The following is a 22534-nucleotide window of genomic DNA, read 5'->3' as shown; positions in this document are numbered from 1 at the left end:
TTATGAGCACTGTTTAGATCTAAGTCTTATCTTCACCAGACCAAACAGCTCCAGGGCCCTCAGTCTCTTCTCATAAGCCATTGCTCCAGCCCCTTCATCATCTTCACAGCCCTCTGTTGGACTCTCTCCAGCAGATCCTTGTCCCTCCTGAACTGGAGTGCCCAAAACTGAATGCAATAATCCAGGTGAGGTCTCACCAAGGCAGAGCAGAGGGAGTGGAGAACCTCCCTCGACCTGCTGGACACACTCCTCTTAGTGCACCCCAGGATCCCATTGGCCTTCTCGACCACAAGAGCACATTGCTGTGCCATGGGTAGCTTCTTGTCCACCAGCACTCCCAGGTCCTTCTCCACAGGGAATGTGGAAATAGAGGTATTTAACAAGCTTCTTCACAGTATCACAGTATCACCAAGGTTGGAAGAGACCTCACAGATCATCAAGTTCAACCCTTTACCACAGAGCTCAAGGCCAGACCATGGCACCAAGTGCCACGTCCAGTCCTGCCTTGAACAGCCCCAGGGACGGCGACTCCACCACCTCCCCGGGCAGCCCATTCCAGTGTCCAATGACTCTCTCAGGGAAGAACTTTCTCCTCACCTCCAGCCTAAATCTCCCCTGGTGCAGCCTGAGGCTGTGTCCTCTCGTTCTGGTGCTGGCCACCTGAGAGAAGAGAGCAACCTCCTCCTGGCCACAACCACCCCTCAGGTAGGTGTAGACAGCAATAAGGTCACCCCTGAGCCTCCTCTTCTCCAGGCTAACCAATCCCAGCTCCCTCAGCCTCTCCTCGTAGGGCTGTGCTCAAGGCCTCTCCCCAGCCTCGTTGCCCTTCTCTGGACACGCTCAAGCATCTCAATGTCCCTCCTAAACTGGGGGGCCCAGAACTGAACACAGCACTCAAGGTGTGGTCTGACCAGTGCAGAGTACAGGGGCAGAATGACCTCCCTGCTCCTGCTGGCCACACCATTCCTGATGCAGGCCAGGATGCCACTGGCTCTCTTGGCCACCTGGGCACACTGCTGGCTCATGTTCAGGTGGGTATCAATCAGCACCCCCAGATCCCTCTCTGTCTGGCTGCTCTCAGCCACTCCGACCCCAGCCTGTATCTCTGCATGGGGTTGCTGTGGCCAAAGTGCAGCACCCTGCACTTGGAGCTATTGAAGCCATCCCCTTGGACTCTGCCCATCTGTGCAGGCGGTCAAGGTCCCGCTGCAGAGCCCTTCTGCCCTCCAACCCAGCCACATCTGCCCCCAGCTTGGTGTCATCTGCAAACTTGCTGATGACTGACTCCATGCCCTCTTCTCTGCATTAAATGAGGATTTGAAGGACTTCTGAAAGAAAGCAAACATATTTACCTGTCGATGCACTGTGCTGCTAGACAAGCTGCAGTTAGTATCTCCTTGATGTGAGTCAGCCAGTTGGAAGCTTCCAGTTTACTGAGCCAGCGGTCCATATTGTGTGACTGGTCATTACAAGCTTCCACAAGCTTGATGAGGCTTTCCTGCAGAATATTAAACCTTTGGGAAAAGCACAACATTGATATCAGCAGCAGCTCCACAGCAGCCAGGACAATGTGCCCACAGAAACACAGTGAGCCCAAAATAAAGCACTACAGTTTATACCCAGTCCTTTCAAAACGTTATGAGCCTGCAGAAGGGAGGTTCCCTGACCCAGCAAACCTTGGGTAATGCCAAGCCATGGCTGACTGCCAGCAGAATCCCACTCTTTGAACTTAAGTTGTCTCTTCTCCTGCAAAAGGAATTGCTTTGCGAAGGCATTGCAGCAGCACAGCCTTTTCGTTATCATAAAATCAAGCAGGTTGGAAGAGAGCTCCAAGCTCAGCCAGCCCAACCTAGCACCCAACCCTGCCCAATCAACCAGACCATGGCACTAAGTGCCCCAGCCAGGCTTGCCTTCAACACCTCCAGTCACACAGACTCCACCACCTCCCTGGGCAGCCCATTCCAATGCCAATCACTCTCTCTGACAACAACTTCCTCCTCACATCCAGCCTAGACCTCCCCTGCCACAGCTTGAGACTCTGTCCCCTTCTTCTGTTGCTGCTTGCCTGGCAGCAGAGCCCAAACCCCACCTGGCTACAGCCTCCCTTCAGGCTCTTTATCCTGGCTTCACAGAAAGGCTGGAGAGAGGAAGGACCTGTTGCACCAGAAGGGCCAGGAGAGATCAGTCCTAGCAGCAGTGTTCCTCCCTTGACAAATAATGGTCAGCTTCCTGATGTCCTTGGAGCTGCAATATGATGTCCCCTGCCAGGGACCTCCTCTACTGAAGAGTGATCATCCCAGCCCTCCAACAACGTGCAGTGGCTTCACTGCAGGAGGGAATCTCCTGGGGATGAGTTAATTCATAGAATCAAGCAGGGTGAAAGAGACCTCCAAGATCATCCAGCCCAACCTAGCACCCAGCCCTCAACAGTCAACCAGACCATGGCACTAAGTGCCCCAGCCAGGCTTTGTTTGAACACCTCCAAGGACAGCCACTCCACCACCTCCCCGGCCAGCCCATTCCAGTGGCAAAGGAGAGCAGAGAGGAGAGCCTGTGTGATTCCACCCACCTCTCAATACACTTGTGAATCCTCCTCCACTGGGGATAGTGTGCTTCTTGTTCAAAGCCCCCTCCTTTGGCCCTGGCCTGCTGAGCAACATTCAGTGACCTCGTGTCAATGATGTAGCCACGCTTGCCAGGCCGCAGGGTGGCATTGATCAGCTTCTCATCTTCTTTACACCGCCTCCCGTTGGTCCCTGTGAGAGGCTGGCTACTTCTCATCATGACCTGTGGAGACAAACAGCCAGCCTTTAAACACTGGAAGTGGAGACTTGAGACTGAAAGCTACTGAGAGCTTGAGCTCCAAGCTGGGAGTGGTGATTTAAAGAGGTCATGCAAAGCAAACCTTCACTAGAGGACTTCTTAGGGCTCTGCAAATGCAGACTGCACATGGGTGCATGGTGCATTAGGTGGCTGGGTCTCAATGTCAGGCAGAGTGAAAGGCTCTCTCTCTGGAGAAGTGTGCTGCTGAAATTCACACTGCACACTCCTGTTTTCCAGAAGAACTCAGATCATTGTAAGAAAGCTCATAGGAGTGACACAGCTCAACCTTAAAAGCTTCTTCCATCAGTCTGAGGGCAAAACTCAGCTGGCATCCTCCTGGGTCTCCAGCTTTGCTTTGAGGAGTTACATCAACAAGTGCAGTTCTCACCCCACCACACTTCCTACTTCTATCTGCTTCAGGTTTGATCCACTACAGATGGACACAGACAAGCAACCCCCAAATCTGCTTTCTACTTCTGTCTGCTTCAAGTTTGAGCCACTACAGCTGGGCACAGACAAGCAACCCCCTAAATCTGCTCTTCCTACTTCTGTCTGCTTCAAGTTTGATCCACCACAGCTGGGCACAGACAAGCAACCCCCAAATCTGCTTTCTAATTCTGTCTGCTTCAAGTTTGATCCACTACAGCTGGGCACAGACAAGCAACCCCCAAATCTGCTCCTGCTACTTCTATCTGCTTCAAGTTTGTGGTCAGACCACAGCTTGAGTGCTGTGTCCAGTTCTGGGCCCCTCAATTCAAGAAAGATGTTGAGGTGCTGGAACATATCCAGAGAAGGGCAACAAAGCTGGTGAGAGGCCTGGAGCACAGCCCTGTGAGGAGAGGCTGAGGGAGCTGGGGGTGTGCAGGCTGGAGAAGAGGAGGCTCAGGGGTGATCTTATTACTGTCTACAACTACCTGAAGGGGCATTGTAGCCAGGTGGGGGGTGGCCTCTTCTCCCAGGCAACCAGCAATAGAACAAGGGGACACAGTCTCAAGTTGTGCCAGGGTAGGTCTAGGCTGGATGTTAGGAAGAAGTTCTTCACAGAGAGAGTGATTGGCATTGGAATGGGCTGCCCTGGGAGGTGGTGGAGGCACCGTCCCTGGAGGTGTTCAAGAAAAGCCTGGCTGGGGCACTTAGTGCCATGGTCTGGTTGCTTGTTGAGGGCTGGGTGCTAGGTTGGACTGGATGATCTTGGAGGTCTCTTCCAACTTGCTTGATTCTATGATTCTATGATTTTCAGATTGCCATCTACAAAGTCTCACCCAAACTCTGTTTTTAAAACATTTAAGTCACCCATGTGTTAACAATGCCTCTCAGGTAAAGTTTTATCCAAACTAATAAACCTTAGGTCCACAGATATGTGAGCTGCCTTTTCTCTCTAGTAAATACCTTTCAGTTCAGAAAAGCATCCCAGCAGGGATAGATAAATGATAGGTAAAATATCCTGAGGGGAGCCCAGCTCCCCTCAGGAACTCAAAGCTGAGAGAGCACGATGACAGATAGCACTATTGTTACAAGTTCAACCACTCCAAGCCAAATGCTAACACATTCCTCACACTTGGAAAGATACAGAATTCCAAGAGATAAGTGAACAAAGCTCCCCCCAAGGATTCAGTTGAGTTGAGAATCATACAGGTTGGAAGAGAGCTCCAAGCTCAGCCAGTCCAACCTAACACCCAGCCCTCAACAATCAACCAGACCATGGCACTAAGTGCCCCAGCCAGGCTTGGCTTCAACACCTCCAGGCACAGAGACTCCACCACCTCCCTGGGCAGCCCATTCCAATGCCAATCACTCTCTCTGACAACAACTTCCTAACAACATCCAGTCTGAGAAAAAGCAGAAAGTGATGAAGTTGGTAGGTGGTCGATTTTAATGCAAATCTAAAATGCCCCCCAAGACAGACTAGATGTCCTCTGATTCAGGGCTCACAACAGGAAGCTAGAAAACCTTCCAGAGAGACCTGCACAGACTGAGAGCTGGGCACAGAGGAACCAGGTGAAGTTCAACAAGGACAAGTGCAGAGTCCTGCATCTGGGGAGGAATAATAAACTCCACCAGTAGAGGCTGGGAGGTGATCTGCTGGAAAGCAGCCCTGTGGAGAGGGACCTGGTGGCTAATAAGTTATCCATGGCACAGCAATGTGCCCTTGTGGCCAAGAAGGCCAATGGGATCCTGGGGTGTATTAAGCAGAGTGTGTCCAGCAGATCAAGGGAGGTTCTATTCCCACTCTACTCTGCCCTGCTGAGACCTCATTTTGAATATTGTGTTCAATTTTGGGCTCCTCAGTTGAAGAGGGACAGGGATCTGCTGGAGAGAGTCCAGCAGAGGGCTACAAGGATGATGAGGGGCCTGGAGCATTGCCTGATGAGGAGAGGCTGAGGGACTTGGGACTTTTTAGTCTGGAAAAGAGAAGACTCAAAGGGGGGTTGATAAATGTTTATAAGTATCTGAGGGCTGCCAGGAGTAGTGGGACAGGCTCTGCTCACTGCTCCCTGGGATAGGACAAGGAGCAATGGGTGTGAGTTGCAGCAAGAGAGGCCTCAACACAAGGGGGAACTTCTTTACTGTGAGGGTCCCAGAGCCCTGGCACAAGCTGCCCAGAGAGGTTGTGGAGTCTCCTTCTCTGGAGCCTTTGCAAGCCTGTCTGGATGTGTTCCTGTGTGATCTGTGTTAGATAGCATTGTCCTGCTCTGGCAGGGGGGTTGGACTCAATGCTCTCCTTGGGTCCCTTCCAACCCCAAACATCCTGTAAGCCTGTGTGATTTGACTAAGAATCTTAGCTGAAGCTTCAAAGCTGCAGGTTGGCCACCCCAGCTGAAGTTTCAAAGCTGCAGGTTGGCCACCCCAGCTGAAGTTTCAAAGCTGCAGGTTGGCCACCCCAGCTGAAGTTTCTAAGCTGCAGGTTGGCCACCCCAGCTGAAGTTTCAAAGCTGCAGGTTGGCCACCCCAGCTGAAGTTTCAAAGCTGCAGGTTGGCCACCCCAGCTGAAGTTTCAAAGCTGCAGGTTGGCCACCCCAGCTGAAGTTTCAAAGCTGCAGGTTGGCCACCCCAGCTGAAGTTTCAAAGCTGCAGGTTGGCCACCCCAGCTGCAGGTTGGCCACCCCAGCTGAAGTTTCAAAGCTGCAGGTTGGCCACCCCAGCTGAAGTTTCAAAGCTGCAGGTTGGCCACCCCAGCTGCAGGTTGGCCACCCCAGCTGAAGTTTCAAAGCTGCAGGTTGGCCATCCCAGCTGAAGTTTCAAAGCTGCAGGTTGGCCATCCCAGCCTCCTCAGAAACGTTTACAACAGCAAAGGATACAGAGAATTGCTCAACCATTTCCTAAAGTGCATTTCTTAATTGTTGCCTCACAGTTCCTCAATTAGATTTGGGCTCGTTGAGAGGTGGTGAATGTTTGTGCAACACCAAGAATTCACTGCTCCCAAAACATGTTACACTGACAGGCTTGGAGAACAGATTGTCCTGATCACTCCTCCAACAGCTCCACAGCAGAAGCAGTGCTGGCTCTGGGCATGCTTGCTGTTACCACGACACCACCGTGAAGGAGACAGCACAGCACCCTGAGACAGGCCAATGTGGTTTCTGCCATGCTGTCAGCGTGAAGCCTCTTGGCAGATGACTCAAGCAGAGGTGCCAGCAAGCAGCTTTGCAAGTCTCATCTTGGCCTTTGATGCATGAGCAAGCTCATATGCTCCCAAGCAAGCAGATTAATAGCTGCTTCTAAATTGGAGATTACTCATTCCACCACCCAGACACAGCTGATAGATTCACTGAATGGTTTGGGTTGGAAGGGACCTTGAAGATCATCGAGTTCCACCCCCCCTGGCATTAGCAAGGACACCTTCTACTAGACCAAGTTGCTCAAGACCTCAGCCAATCTGGCCTTGAACACCTTCAAGGAGAAGACATCCACAAACTCCCTGGGCAATCTGTTTCAGTGTCTCACCACTTTCACTGTAAAGATTGTCCTCATCCTTCTTATACCTCCCCTTTAGGCAATGAAAAGCCACAAGGCCTCCCTGGAGCCTTGTTCAGGCTGAACAACCCAAATTCAAAGGACCACAGGATGTTAGGGGTTGGAAAGGACCTTCTGAAGATCATTGAGTCCGATCCCTCTGCCAGAGCAGGATCACACAGGAAGGCATCCAGATGGGTCCTGAAAGTCTCCAGAGAAGAAGACTCCACAACCTCTCTGGGGAGCCTGTTGCAGTGCTCTGGGACCCTTACAGCAAGTACATAGAATCACAGAATCAAGCAGGTTGGAAGAGACCTCCAGGCTCAGCCAGCCCAACCTAGCACCCAGCCCTCAACAATCAACCAGACCATGGCACTAAGTGCCCCAGCCAGGCTTGGCTTCAACACCTCCAGGCACAGAGACTCCACCACCTCCCTGGGCAGCCCATTCCAATGCCAATCACTCTCTCTGACAACAACTTCCTAACAACATCCAGCCTAGACCTCTCCTGGCGCAACTTGAGACTGTGTCCCCTTGTTCTGTTGCTGCTTGCCTGGCAGCAGAGCCCAACCCCACCTGGCTACAGCCTCCCTGCAGGCAGCTGCAGGCAGCAATGAGCTCTGCCCTGAGCCTCCTCTGCTGCAGGCTGCACACCCCCAGCTCCCTCAGCCTCTCCTCACAGGGCTCTGCTCCAGGCCCCTCCCCAGCCTTGCTGCCCTTCTCCCAACACCTTCCAGCACCTCAACATCTCTCTTGAATTGAGGGGCCCAGAACTGGACACAGCACTCAAGGTGTGGCCTGAGCAGTGCTGTGTACAGGGGCAGAATAACCTCCCTTGTCCTGCTGCCCACACTGCTCCTGATGCAGGCCAGGATGCCATTGGCTCTCTTGGCAACCTGGGCACTGCTGCCTCATCTTCAGCCTACTATCTATTAGTACCCCCAGGTCCCTTTCCTCCTGGCTGCTCTCAGCCACTCTGGCCCCAGCCTGTAGCACTGCTTGGGGTTGTTGTGGCCAAAGTGTAGAACCCTGCACTTGGCCCTGTTCAGTCTCATCCCCTCCACATGTTGAGGTGGAGGAATTCTCTCAGCCTGCCCTTCAAGGAGAGGTCTTCTGGCTTTTTGACCACTTCTGTGGCTCTGCCTCAACAGGTCCACATCTTCTTGTGCTGAGGGCTCCAGAGTTCCCTGGAGTGGATTCACAGAGCCCCCTCAATGCAGCTTACCATCCCATTCTTCTTGTGGTAATAGCTGAGGACTGGGAAGCGACTGCCGTGGCGAAAGAGAGCAACCTTGCGAAGCGCTTCGTCGTCTATGGCCTTGGGGACAACCACAACCGGGGGGTAGGAGGGACAGACGGAGAAGTCCTTGTTGATGCAGCTCAGGCGCCACTCATCTGTCTGCAAAACACCAGAGCACACAAGCTTCAGCTCACACTGCCTGCTACTGCATGCTGGGGAAGAGCAACTTTCACCTCCAGCCCCGCTGCCATGGGCAGGGTTGTCTCTCAACTAGATTTGGATGGCTGAGGCCTCACTCAACCTGGCCTTGAGCAGCTCCACGGAGCAATGCATCCACAGCCACGCTGGGCAGGCTATTCCAGAGTCCCACTACTCCAACACTGAAGAGCTTCCTAAAACCCAGTCTAAGCCTATTCTCCCTCGGATCCCCCTCGTCCTATCACTACATTGGAATGGGCTGCCCAGGGAGGTGGTGGAGGCACTGTCCCTGGGGGTCTTCAAGAAAAGCCTGGATGAGGCACTTAGTGCCATGGTCTGGTTGCTTGGTTAGGGCTGGGTGCTAGGTTGGACTGGATGATCTTGGAGGTCTCTTCCAACCTGGTTGATTCTATGACAAAAAGTCCCTCTCCAGCCTTCCTGTAGGATTCCCTCAGATATTGTGGGGCAGCTCTAAAGTCTCCCCTGGAGTCTTCTCTTCTCTAGACTGAACTACTCCAGCCTATCTTCATAGCAGTGGTGCTCCAACCCTTGAATCATCTTTGTGGCCCTCCTCTGGACTCATTTAGAATCATAGAATCAAGCAGGTTGCAAGAGACCTCCAAGCTCAGCCAGCCCAACCTATCCCCCAGCCCTATCCAGTCAGCTAGACCATGGCACTAAGTGCCTCATCCAGGCTTTTCTTGAACACCTCCAGGAACGGGGCCTTCACCACCTCCCTGGGCAGCCCAATCCAATGCCAATCACTCTCTCTGTTAAGAACTTCCTCCTAATATCCAGCCTATACTTTCCCTGGCACAACTTGAGACTGTCCCCTTGTTCTGTTGCTGCTTGCCTGGGAGAAGCTCCAACATCTCTGTGTCCTTCTTATGATGGGGACACCAGAATTGGACAGAGTATTCGAGGTGGGGTCTCACCAGAGCAGAGGAAAGGAGCAGAATCACCCCTCCTGACCTGCTGGCCACATTCCTCTTGCTACAGTCTAGGACACAATTTGCCTTCTGGGCTGCATGAGCACACTGCTGGCTCATGGGGAGCTTTAGCCCGGCAAAGAGGAGGCTCAGGGCAGAGCTCATTGCTCTCTACAACTACCTCAAGGGTAGGTAATTGAGGAGCCCAGAACTGGACACAGCACTCAAGCTGTGGCCTGAGCAGTGCTGAGCACAGGGGCAGAAGAACCTCCCTTGTCCTGCTGCCCACACTGCTCCTGAGCCAGCCCAGGATGCCATTGGCTCTGCTGCCCACCTGGGCACTGCTGCCTCACATTCAGTTCCTCTCTCCCAGCACCCCCAGCTCCCTCTCTGCCTGGCTGCTCTCAGCCACTCTGGCCCCAGCCTGTAGTGCTGCTTGGGGTTGTTGTTGCCAAAGTGCAGAACCCTGCCCTTGGCCTTGTTCAGTCTCATCCCATTGGCCTCTGCCCACCCATCCAGCCTGGCCAGGTCCCTCTGCAGGGCTCTCCTAACCTCCCACAGATCCACACCTGCTCCTAATTTGATGTCATTTGCAGGAGCCTATCCAGAGAGTTTTGCACTGTCCTTGTTGTAATCTTAATTGTCCATTGGCCTCAAAACAGCTTCTCTGAACATCTGCACTGTACACAAAGCAGAGGTTCTCCCAGAAGCAAAGTGAAACTGCCTCCAGCCACCACATCAGAGGTAGAGGTGGATCACGTAAGGGAGGCCACACGGTCACAGCTTATGATTTCAATGCACAAGTGATGATATTTAATAGGTTTTAGGGGTGTCTGCTTTAAAGGACAGCAGATTTCATACAACCATGTGCAGTTTTTGTTTACAACCAAAGAAACTACCAAACACTGCTGCCACACAGGAGGGAGGGAAGGCAAAAGCAGCACTCTGTGGGAGGCTTGCAGGAGAGACTGGCTGTCACTGATATCACCAGTATGAAAAGGAATGGGAGACTATAGAGTTGATTTATCTCCCACTTTGGTAATTTAACACTGCCCATAACCTCCTCTCCTCACCATTTATAACATTAGACAGATGACACTGTTATGTCACCCAGTAATACTTCACTGCTACATGGGAAGGAAGAAGGGAGCAGCAGCAATTAGCAGCATTTGTCTCTGGTAGCAGAGCAGCTTCTGCAGGGATCCAGTTAACCTCTGCAAAGCCTGCCTGAGACTGCTAAAATATATCCTGACATGAACCAAGTGAGAACAAAAGCCAGCAGTAGGAAAGTCTCTTCTTGTTTTTGGCTTGGGGCATGTCTGCAGTTTTGCCATTCCTAAATGGAACAGCAAGGTAACAGCTGTGTGCAGGAGAAGCTGAGACACTGGAACGTGTCCAGAGAAGGGCAGCAAGGCTGGGGAGGGGTCTGGAGCACAGCCCTGTGAGGAGAGGCTGAGGGAGCTGGGGGTGTGCAGCCTGCAGCAGAGGAGGCTCAGGGCAGAGCTCATTGCTGTCTGCAGCTCCCTGAAGGGAGGCTGTAGCCAGGTGGGGTTGGGCTCTGCTGCCAGGCAAGCAGCAACAGAACAAGGGGACAGAGTCTCAAGTTGCGCCAGGAGAGGTCTAGGCTGGATGTTAGGAGGAAGTTGTTGGCAGAGAGAGTGATTGGCATTGGAATGGGCTGCCCAGGGAGGTGGTGGAGTCTGTGTGCCTGGAGGTGTTGAAGCCAAGCCTGGCTGGGGCACTTAGTGCCATGGTCTGGTTGCTTGGCCAGGGCTGGGTGCTAGGTTGGGCTGGCTGAGCTTGGAGCTCTCTTCCAACCTGCTTGATTCTGTGAAGCAGTAAGGACTGCAGCAAAAGAAGAGGTGGACCTCATCTTCAGACACCACCATGCTTTGTGCAACTCAGAGAAAGCATGAAGTTAACATTTATTTCTCCCAGCAAAAGTTCTATACATTAAGGAATCAGAAGTAGTTAATTCCAGTTAAGGATGCAGCAAAGGATTGGGAGCTGACAAGAAGTGGAGGAGATGACTCCAAAGGAAAAAAGGAAGTAGTCAGAAGTATTTTCTCACATACTACAAAGGATGAATTCTTCTACTTCTCATTTTCTTGCCCTAACAATTGTCTGGGGATATGCACTCAGCCACCCAACAGCACTCTGGCCTGTATCAGAATAGTGTGGCCAGCAGGACCAGGGCAGTGACCATCGCCCTGTCCTCAGCATTAGTGAGGCTGCACCTCAAAGGCTGGGTTCAGTCTTGGACCCCTCACTAGAAGGAGCTGGAGAGTGTTCAGAGAAGGGCAGCAGAGTTGGTGAAAGGTCTAGAGCACTAGTCTTGTGAGCAGTGGCTGAGGGACTGGGGTTGTTTAGCCTGAAGAAAAGAGGGTTCAGGGGTGTCCTTCTCACTCTGGACAACTCCCTGAAAAGAAGGTGTAAGGAGGTGGGGGCTCAGTCTCTTCTTCCAAGTAGCAAGTGACAGGATGAGATGAAAACAGCCCCAAGTGGCACCAGGGGCAGTTTAGGTTGGACATTAGTTAAAACTTCACAGAATAGGTTATCAAGCTCTGGAACAGGCTGCCCAGGGAAGTGGTGGGATTGGCTTCTCGGCAGGTACATAAAAGCCATGCAGATGAGGTGCTGAGGGACATGGTTTAGCAGCAGACCTGATGGTGTTAGGTTAATGGTTGAATTCAATGACCTTAGAGCTCCTTTCCAGCCTAAATAGGTCTATGATTATTGTGCTAGTAGATACAATCACCAGAAGTGATTTAGAATCATAGAACCAGTCAGGGTTGGAAGGGACCACAAGGACCATCTAGTTGCAATCCCCCAAAAATGGGACACCCTACCCTAGAGCAGGCTGCACACAGCCTCAGCCAGCCTGGCCTCAAACACCTCCAGACATGGGGTCTCAACCACCTCCCTGGGCAACCCATTCCAGCCTCTCACCACTCTCATGCTCAACAACTTCCTCCTCATGGCCAGTCTGAATTTGACCCCTGAAATCTAACAAGGATGTCAGCTGCACATGGAAAGCAAAGTGTGAACAGATGCAGAACCATCTCCTGCAGGCTTCCACTGACCTCCAAAAGATTTCCTTCAATGCTGCTCTTACACTCCCTTCTCACCAGACAGCACTTCAGATTGCAGCCTTCTGATTCTCACTGAAACACCTGCAAGCTTCCTCAGCTGAGCCAAGAAAGCATCTGCTGCTTTGCTTCCAAACAGTGGAGCACTCTGATCACACATGAGACTTCTCCAGCTAAAATTAAACCCCAAACTGTGGTGCTAGTTACTGTGACAGGTCAGTTTGTAAGTCTTTTGACAGATGAGGATGGGGCACGTGAGAACAATTTAACTGAGATAAAAATAGCAATCTCTCTCAACTCCTTTAATTTTGCAGTGATTTCATGGCTTCAATCTGGTCAAGCTAATCAAATTCTTCATATCAGTCATAAACAGGAAGTGATTAAGTGCTGCAGACAAGCTGGGATGCAGCTAAAAACATTTGTGTTCTATGATGCTCTAATGGATGTGGTCTGAGAAACACAGGATGATGCAGCAAGTAGAGACGCTTAATGTGAAACAAAGACTTGGAACACAGATGCTAACCCAAGGCACTAAAACTAGTAGGCTTCTGGAACCAAGCCAGTTCCTTCTGGACAGAATCACAGAATGGTTTGGGTTGTAAGGGGCCTTTGTAGGTCATCTAGTCCAATTCAGCAGCCCAAAATGAAGCTGGACTAACAGATAGAAGAGGCAATGCCACGAGAACAATTCCTGTCCTACAGGTAAAAAAAACCACTATCAATGTGTGTTCTGAGGAGCAGTCTACTACCTCAGCTTGCCACAGCCACTCCATGAAATCACTAGGAGAGGCCTGGCACCACTTCTCTTACTTACCATGCCATGGACAAGTCCTGGTGTCTCAACTGCTCTGGGAACTAAGGCCTCTAAATGGGAGCAAAAACCCTGGAGGGGATTCTCTCTATACCAAATGTCCACACTGGTAGGTCTGACGCTGGATCCAGGACTGCTGATCTTCCCCTCTTGTCTCTCTAAACTCTGAACCTGAATTCTCACAGAGCTGCACAGCTCAGGTAGATTCATTGAGCATGCCAGAGCTTATAGAACCTTTACTCTAGAGAAATTTCCCACTCAAGCAGATGTTTATGTATGGGCCATGAGTGTTGTCTCAACTTCATCCACACAACAGGCAGATGTGCATCTTAGTCACTCTGCCCTCCCCACAGATAGAACAAGGGGACACAGTCTCAAGTTGTGCCAGGGTAGGTATAGGCTGGATATTAGGAAGAAGTTCTTCACAGAGAGAGTGATTGGCATTGGAATGGGCTGCCCAGGGAGGTGGTGGAGGCACCGTCCCTGGGGGTCTTCAAGAAAAGCCTGGCTGGGGCACTTAGTGCCATGGCCTAGTTGATTGGACAGGGCTGGGTGATAGGTTGGACTGGCTGAGCTTGGAGGTCTCTTCCAACCTGGTTGATCCTATGATTGTATGTGGCATGACAGTCCCATCTCTGGAAACATTCACTTGGTTTACTCTGAGTGTGGTGAAACACTGACATGGGGTTGCACAGAGACATAGAATCATAGAATCAGTCAGGGTTGGAAGGGACCACAAGGATCAGACAGTTCCAGCCCCCCTGCCATGCCCAGGGACACCCTACCCTAGAGCAGGCTGCACACAGCCTCACACAGCCTGGCCTCAAACACCTCCCTGGGCAACCCAGTCCAGCCTCTCACCACTCTCATGCTCAGTAACTTCCTCCTCACCTCCACCCTGACTCTCCCCACCTCCAGCTTTGCTCCATTCCCCCCACTCCTGCCACTCCCTCACAGCCTCAAAAGTCCCTCCCCAGCTTTTTTGTAGCCCCCTTCAGATCCTGGAAGGCCACAAGAAGGTCACCTGGGAGCCTCCTCTGCTCCAGCCTGCACAGCCCCAACTCTTTCAGTCTGTGCTCACAGCAGAGCTGCTGCAGCCTCTGAGCATCCTCCTGGCCCTGCTCTGGACACTCCCCAGCATCTCCACATCCCTCTTGGAACAGAGGCTCCAGAACTGGATGTATTACTCTAGGTGGGGTCTCAGCAGAGTGCAGTAGAGGGGGAGGATCATCTCCCTCGACCTGCTGGCCACACTGGTGGATACCTCATCCCTGGAGGTCAAGTCATGTTGGACAGGGCTCTGAGCAACCTAATGCAGTCGAAGATGTCCCTGCTCAGTGCAGGGTGGTTGGACAAGATGACCCTCAAGAGACCCTTACAACTCAAATTCTTCTACTAGTCTGTGTTTACAGAGAACCTGCACAAGGTACTTTTCACTGACACACCACAGCTGCTTGTGCCATCCAAGATATCCAGTCCAGACACTACTGGGTGCAGTTCTTCACAAACTCCTTGCAGAAATACCTCTGCCTGCCCATGAAAATCCTGAGGATCACAGAATGTCAGGGGCTGGAAAGGACCTCCAATGACCATCTGGTCCAACCCTCCTGGCAGAGCAGGATTACCTACACCAGATCAGACAGGAACACACGCAGGTGGGTTTCGAATATCTCCATAGAGGGAGACTCCACAGCCCCCCTGGGCAGTCTGTTCCAGGACTCTGTCACCCTCTCAGGGAAGAACATCCTCTTCATGTTTACATGACACTTCCTATGCCTCAGCTTCCACCCATTGCCCCTTGTCCTGTCACTGGGCATCACCCAGCAGAGCCTGGCTCCAGCCTCCTGGCACTCACCTTTACCTCTTTATAACCATTGCTGAGGTCACTTTTCAGTCTCCTCTTCTCCCAGCAGCACAGCCCCAGCTCCCTCAGGCTCTCCTCATAGCAGAGCTGTTCCATTCCCTTCATCATCTTTGTGGCTCTGTGCCAGACTCAAGCAGTTCTATATCTCTCTTGAACTACAGGGCCCAGAACTGGACACAGTACTCCAGATGTGGCCTCACCAGGGCAGAGCAGAGGGGCAGGAGTAGGTCCCTTGACCTACTAAGCAGTCCTTCTACCACAGGCCAGCATGGCATTGGCCCTGCTGGCCACAGGAGCACACTGTTGATGCAACTTACCACAGAAGTGAGGAGCTCAAACTCTTGGTCAGGCAGGAAGCAGCGCCAGCCGTCCTCCACGATGTCAAACATGGGCCGGTAGAAGAAGGGATACATGAGAGTGACAGAATCCAGGGTGGAAAGTGCCTGTGCAGGTGAGAGAGATAAACATCTGCTGAATTCATACAGATGGATGCTTGGTTCCAAAAAGACAACAGATAGTATTTTCCTCTATTTTCCTCTGTTATTCTTGGTGCAAACTCAAGCCACGCAAAAGCACACAGACATTAAGCTTCAAGTACTGCCAGACTTGCAGGGGAGTTAAACCTACATAAAGAGCAGCTGCAGAAACAAAAGCAGGGAAGAGACAATACAATTGCAACTGGGGGTTGTACACAGTCTTCCATCTCCACAGATTAGAATTGCAGAATCAAGCAGGTTGGAAGAGACCTCCAGGCTCAGCCAGTCCAACCTAGCACCCAGCCCTGGCCAGACCATGGCACTAAGTGCCCCAGCCAGGCTTGGCTTCAACACCTCCAGCCACAGAGACTCCACCACCTCCCTGGGCAGCCCATTCCAATGCCAATCACTCTCTCTGACAACAACTTCCTAACAACATCCAGCCTAGACCTCCCCTGGCACAGCTTGAGTCTGTGTCCCCTTCTTCTGTTGCTGCTTGCCTGGCAGCAGAGCCCAACCCCACCTGGCTACAGCCTCCCTGCAGGCAGCTGCAGACAGCAATGAGCTCTGCCCTGAGCCTCCTCTGCTGCAGGCTGCACACCCCCAGCTCCCTCAGCCTCTCCTCACAGGGCTCTGCTCCAGGCCCCTCCCCAGCCCTGCTGCCCTTCTCCCAACACCTTCCAGCACCTCAACATCTCTCTTGAATCAAGGAGCCCACAACTGGACACAGCACTCAAGCTGTGGCCTGAGCAGTGCTGAGCACTGGGGCACAAGAACCTCCCTTGTCCTGCTGCCCACACTGCTCCTGAGCCAGCCCAGGATGCCATTGGCTCTGCTGCCCACCTGGGCACTGCTGCCTCATCTTCAGCTACTATCTATCAGTACCCGCAGGTCCCTTTCCTCCTGGCTGCTTTCCAGCCACTCTGTTCCCAGCCTGTAGTGCTGCTTGGGGTTGTTGTGGCCAAAGTGTAGCTTCTCTCTACAATGAAGATATCGAGGTGCTGGAGTATGTCCAAAGAGCAATGAAGCTGGTGAAGGGTCTGGAAAAAGGGTCTGCTGAGGAGCAGCTATTTAGCCTGGAGAAAAGGAGGCTCAGGAGAGACCTTGTGGCTCTGTACAACTACCTGAAAGGAGGTTGTAACGAGGTGAGTTTTGGTCTTATTTCTCCACTGATAGGATGAGAGGAAATGGCCTAAAGGTCTTCCAAGTTAAGCTCAGATTGGATGTTAGAAGAAAGTTCTTCACTGAAATGGTTACTCGACACTGGAATAGGCTGCCTGGGAACTGGCTGAATCACCATCCCTGGAGTGTTTAAAAGGTACACAGATGTGGTGCCAAGGGATGTGGTTTAGCATCAGCCTTGGTAGAGTTAAGGTAGTGGTTGGAATTTTGACCTTAAAGGTCTTCTCCAAGCAAAGTGTTTTTACAATTCTATGTAGCAGTGCACCAAAGGGTGAGAAAGATGCACAGTGAATAGGTGCACCTAACAGGACACATCCTCCATGCCTTTTACCCAGTACTAACAGAGCTTAAACTCAACAAGTCTCTTATTGCTGAGCTCAGTTTCCTTTGGTTTTGCCTCTTCACACTCCAGCACACTGCAGCTGAGCTGTGGCAAGAAAAGCAGGGTTGTTTCGTCATTTGGTTTGTGTTTTAGAACACCTACAAGCAACAAAGGATATTTTAACAGTTGAAAGGGAGTATTCCACAGGTCTTAGTTCTGTGATTTGGTTTGAGCTAGAACAGAACTAATTCTGTGCAGTGATTTTACTTCTCAGCTGAGTCTCCTCTCAGGTGCCTGGCAGCACTTTCTGCAGCTAACAGTATGCTCTTCAGAGAGTGGCAGCTGCTAGCAGTGATAATGTTGATGTTTATCACAGTATCACAGTATCATCAGGGTTGGAAGAGACCTCACAGATCATCAAGTCCAACCCTTTACCACAGAGCTCAAGGCCAGACCATGGCACCAAGTGCCACATCCAATCCTGCCTTGAACAGCTCCAGGGACGGCGACTCCACCACCTCCCCAGGCAGCCCATTCCAGTGTCCAATGACTCTCTCAGGGAAGAACTTTCTCCTCACCTCCAGCCTAAATCTCCCCTGGTGCAGCCTGAGGCTGTGTCCTCTTGTTCTGGTGCTGGCCACCTGAGAGAAGAGAGCAACCTCCTCCTGGCCACAACCACCCCTCAGGTAGTTGCAGACAGCAATAAGGTCACCCCTGAGCCTCCTCTTCTCCAGGCTAACCAATCCCAGCTCCTTCAGCCTCTCCTCCTAGGGCTGTGCTCAAGGCCTCTCCCCAGCCTCGTCGCCCTTCTCTGGACACGCTCAAGCATCTCAATGTCCCTCCTAAACTGGGGGTCCAGAACTGAACACTGTACTCAAGGTGTGGTCTAACCAGTGCAGAGTACAGGGGCAGAATGACCTCCCTGCTCCTGCTGGCCACACCATTCCTGATGCAGGCCAGGATGCCACTGGCTCTCTTGGCCACCTGGGCACACTGCTGGCTCATGTTCAGGCGGGTATCAATCAGCACCCCCAGATCCCTCTCTGTCTGGCTGCTCTCCAGCCACTCCGACCCCAGCTTGTATCTCTCCATGGGGTTGGGGTGAAGAAAGGCTCTTGTTTACACTTGCTCCTGTGGAGACCAAGGGCACTGTTAAATCTTGTGTGCCACTTTGGGGTGCAGGAAGGCAGAGACAGGACAGGTGACTCTATGATGGCCAACAAGGGATTCTATCCCATCTATGTCAAATTCAGCACAAGGCTGAGGGATCAGAAGGATCACTGGCCAGTGCTCAAGGAGGACTCTGTCCATCCTGCCTTTGATCCTGATCTGTGTGTTCCTGAACTCAGTTCCACAATCCAGCTCCTGAATCCAGCTCCTGTCTGGTGCTGAGTCCAGGCTGGGACTCCCTCAGTGCCTGCCCACAGTACCAGTGACAACTCCATGAGGTGGTTTGATTTGCTGCTGGTTTGGATATAGACTCACATTTCTGTACATTTCATTACACTGTGGTAATTTCCATTCAAGCTGGGTTAGTTTTCCAACCCCTAAGCCTCTCTCCCTCATTCTATTTCTCCTCCCCTTAGGGAAGTGAGCGGGTTAATAAACTCATGGAATGGCTCAGGTTGGAAAGGACCTTAGAGATCATCTACTCCAACCCCCCTGCCATGGGCAGGGACATCTCTAAACTAGACTTGGCTGCTCAAGGCCTCATCCATCCCTACCTTGGACACCTCCAGGAAGAGGGCATCCATAACCTCTCTGAGCAGCCTGTTCCAGTGTCTCACCACCCTTCTACTGAAGAACTTCCCCAGCTCCAGTCTAACCCTGTCCTCCCTCAGCTTCAAACCATTCTCTGCTGTCCTGTCTCTAAACACCTTCAGGACAAGTCCCTCTACAGCCTTCCCATAGGGACCCTGCAGCTACTGGAAGGTCACCCTGGAGCCTCTCTTCTCCAGGCTGCACACCTCCAGCTCCCTCAGCCTGTGCTCACAGCAGAGCTGCTCTAGCCCTTGGATCATCTTTGTGGTCTCCTCTGCCCTCACTCCAGGAGCTCTGTGTCCTTCTTCTGCCAAGGATAGCAGAGCTGGAGGCAAGACTGGAGGTGAGGTCTGAGCAGAGCAGATCCAAGGGGCACAATCCCCTCTCCTGCCCTGCTGCCCACACTGCTCTGGCTGCAGCCAGCACACAGCCGCCTGCTGGGCTGCAGGAGGCACTGCTGACTCCTGGGGAGCTGCTCAGCACCCAACACCCCCAGGGCTCTTTCCTCAGGGCTGCTCTCAACCCGTTTTGTACCCAGCCTGGATCCGTGCCTGGGACTGGCCCAGCCCAGCTGCAGGCTCTTGCACTGTGACTTGTTGAACCTCATGCAGCTGTCACTGGCCTGTCAAGATCCTTCTGGATGCTATCCCTGCCCTCAAGTGAGTCAAGCACCACACATCTTGGTGCCAGCAGCTGCTTGCTGAGGGTGCCTCAGTCTCACTGGCCATGTCTGTGACAAAGATGGGAAAGAGCCCTGGACTGAGGACAGACCCCCCGAGGAACTCCACTTCATGCCCCTGGTTGAGAGGCCACAGCAGACTCTGCAGTCTCTGCCTACACTGCAGTTTCACCCATCTCTCACTTGTCTAGTGGTCAGCCCAACCCTAACCCTTGACAGCCTTCCAGATCACCCATGGAAGCCTTCCTAGCTGTGAAAAAAAAAAGGTGTTAAGAGGTCTGCTGAAGATCCAAGAACACAAGTGGTGGGAAGTGTTACCTCAATGGAGCTAGCAATGTTCAGGCACTCCTCCATCCCAGGTATATCCAGCTGAATAATCCGCAGGTCCTTGCATTTGATAACAATGGTGCCCAAGGAGCCCACAAACCTATGGCAAGACACAGAGAAAGAGGCTCTTAACAACAAGACCTTCTAAGGTATGGATCACAGAGGATTAGAGGTTGGAAGGGACCTCCAGAGATCATCCAGTCCAACCCTTCTGCCAAAGCAGGGTCACCCAAGGTAGTGTGCACAAGAATGCATCCAGGCAGGTTTGGAAAGGCTCCAGAGAAGGAGACTCCACAGCCTCCCTGGGCAGCCTGCCCCAGGGCTCTGTCACCCTCACTGTAAAGAAGTTTCTCCTCGTGTTGAGGTGAAACCTTCTATGTTCCAGTTTGTAGCCACTACTTATTACCACTGACCACCAAAAAGAGATTGGCCTCAGCCACTTGACACCCACCCTTCAGATACTTATAGGCATTGATCAGAATCCTGTCAGTCTTCTCCAGACTAAACAGCCCCAGGGCTCTCTGTAGGGAAGACATTCAAGTTTCCAATCATCCTTGTGACTATTCACTGGATTCTCTCCAGCAGGCCTCTGTCTCTCTTGAACTGGGTGAACATGATGAGATTTAACACAGAATAGAACATAATAGAACCAACCAGCTTGGAAGAGACCTCCAAGCTCAGCCAGCCCAACCTAGCACCCAGCCCTGGCCAAGCAACCAGACCATGGCACTAAGTGCCCCAGCCAGGCTCGGCTTCAACACCTCCAGGCACAGAGACTCCATCACCTCCCTGGGCAGCCCATTCCAATGCCAATCACTCTCTCTGACAACAACTTCCTAACAACATCCAGCCTAGACCTCTTCTGGCGCAACTTGACACTCTGTTCCCTTCTTCTGTTGCTGCTTGCCTGGCAGCAGAGCCCAACCCCACCTGGCTACAGCCTCCCTTCAGGGAGTTGTAGACAGCAATGAGCTCTGCCCTGAGCCTCCTCTGCTGCAGGCTGCACACCCCCAGCTCCCTCAGCCTCTCCTCACAGGGCTGTGCCCCAGGCCCCTCACCAGCTTCATTGCCCTTCTCTGGACATGGTCCAGTACATGAACTGTGGAGCCCAGAACTGGACACAGCACTCGAGGTGTGACCTGAGCAGTGGTGAGTACAGGAGAAGAACAGCTGCCCAGGGAGGTGGTGGAGTTGAGTTGCCATCCTTGTAGGTGTACAAAAAAAGCCTGGATGAGGCACTTAGTGCCATGGTCTGGTTGACTGGACAGGGCTGGGTGCTAGGTTGGACTGGATGAGGTTGGAGGTCTCTTTCCAACTTGGCTGATTGTATGAGTCCCACATGGCCTACAAGGCAAAGCTCCAAATGTATTTCTCTGCAACATCTTTAAAAGAAATAAATAAGGAAACCTCCCATTTTTTATTTGGTGTTTCCAAGCTGTGGCCTGCTCTTTTTCTTTACTCCATCCTTGTGATATGGCAGGAAGGGGAAGTACAATGTGATAAAGAGGATTTTTTTTTCCTCATGGCTTTACTTTAAAAGCTAAAAAGACAAAAGGAGTTTTCAGTTCTTTCCTGACAGCACTGAAAACCTCAGCTAAAAGCTCCCAGTTTCATTACAGGAACACATGGAAACTTTTGGGGATTACATTTGAGTTTAATTTAATTGTTCAGCTGAGATTTCAGTCTGGCTACGCCGCCACTCCCTTGTCTTTAATAAGGAGGCTTGGATAAGGATATTTGCAGTGCCACAGAGCTGCCTGCTTTGCAGACCTCGGAGAAGTTAAGGTCTCACCACCGCTCCTCAGGAGGAATAAAGCCCTGCGTTACAACAGGAATGCGGCTCACAGACGCCCTCTCCAGTCCTCTTCACCTACCTGGAAAAGGGATGATGCCTGAACAGGACCCGAGTGCTTCCCTTGGCGTTAATTAGCCGTTAATGGTTACAGGAACAGTGCAGATTTTAGCTCAGGAAGCAGGGAACAAACAAGAAGGAGCTGAGTCTACTCAGACGCCACAGGAGTGCTCGAAGCAGCCAGGAATCATCTAATCATAGAACGGTTTGGGGTAGAAAGGGACCTTGAGAGGTCATTCAGACCAACCTCCCTGCAGGGACATCTTCAACTGCATCAGCTTGCAAAGAGCCCCAGCCAAGGTGGCACCTACCACCTCCCTGGGCAACCTGCAGCATGCAAAGAGCCCCAGCCAAGGTGGCACCTACCACCTCCCTGGGCAACCTGCAGCATGCAAAGAGCCCCAGCCAACGTGGCACCTACCACCTCCCTGGGCAACCTGCAGCTTGCAAAGAGCCCCAGCCAAGGTGGCACCTACCACCTCCCTGGGCAACCTGCAGCTTGCAAAGAGCCCCAGCCAACGTGGCACCTACCACCTCCCTGGGCAACCTGCAGCTTGCAAAGAGCCCCAGCCAAGGTGGCACCTACCACCTCCCTGGGCAACCTGCAGCTTGCAAAGAGCTCCAGCCAACATGGCACCTACCACCATCCTGGGCAGCCTGTGCCAGTGTTTCACCACCCCCAGCCCATACAGTCTCTTTTGTATCTCTAGTGCAGGTCTCTCCATCCTCACAGCAGAGGTGCTCCAGCCCTCTCATCATGGTTGTGGCCTCCTCTGTTGCCATTCCAACAGTTCCACATCTTTCCTGTGCTGAGGACCCCAGAGCTGGACACAGCACCACAGGTGGGCTCCACTAGAGTGGAGGAGACAGCCAGAATCCACTTCCCCAGCCTGCTGGCCTGTGAAGGTTTGAAAGGAGCCTTGGACACAGCTGGCTTGGGGGCTGTGAGTGCACACTGCCCACCACAGCACCCACCAGCACACCCAAGTGCTTTTCCACACTGCTGCTCATCATCACTTCATCTCCT

The 22534-nt window shown here is 52.3% G+C and overlaps 1 protein-coding gene across 2 annotated transcripts in view; it reads right to left on the bottom strand.

Moving 5' to 3' along the window:
• The window catches only part of MTMR9 (myotubularin related protein 9), a 35332-nt gene that overhangs the window by 8782 nt on the left and 4016 nt on the right, over positions 1-22534 (bottom strand). Inside the window, exons 2-6 of one of the 2 annotated variants that reach the window (XM_064146821.1) lie at positions 19647-19755; positions 15226-15351; positions 8003-8176; positions 2570-2787; positions 1353-1514 (exon numbers count right to left, since the gene is read on the bottom strand). In XM_064146821.1, coding sequence (XP_064002891.1) covers positions 1353-1514; positions 2570-2787; positions 8003-8176; positions 15226-15351; positions 19647-19755 — 789 coding nt within the window. The remainder of the gene's footprint in view (positions 1-1352; positions 1515-2569; positions 2788-8002; positions 8177-15225; positions 15352-19646; positions 19756-22534) is intronic. The other variant, XM_064146823.1, reaches the window with a different exon arrangement.

Source organism: Pogoniulus pusillus, chromosome 7 (genome assembly GCF_015220805.1).
Source record: "Pogoniulus pusillus isolate bPogPus1 chromosome 7, bPogPus1.pri, whole genome shotgun sequence".
In the NCBI taxonomy this organism is placed as follows: Eukaryota; Metazoa; Chordata; class Aves; order Piciformes; family Lybiidae; genus Pogoniulus; species Pogoniulus pusillus.
The sequence above is the reverse complement of the archived record's forward strand: the minus strand, read 5'-3'. Positions and strand labels throughout refer to the sequence as shown.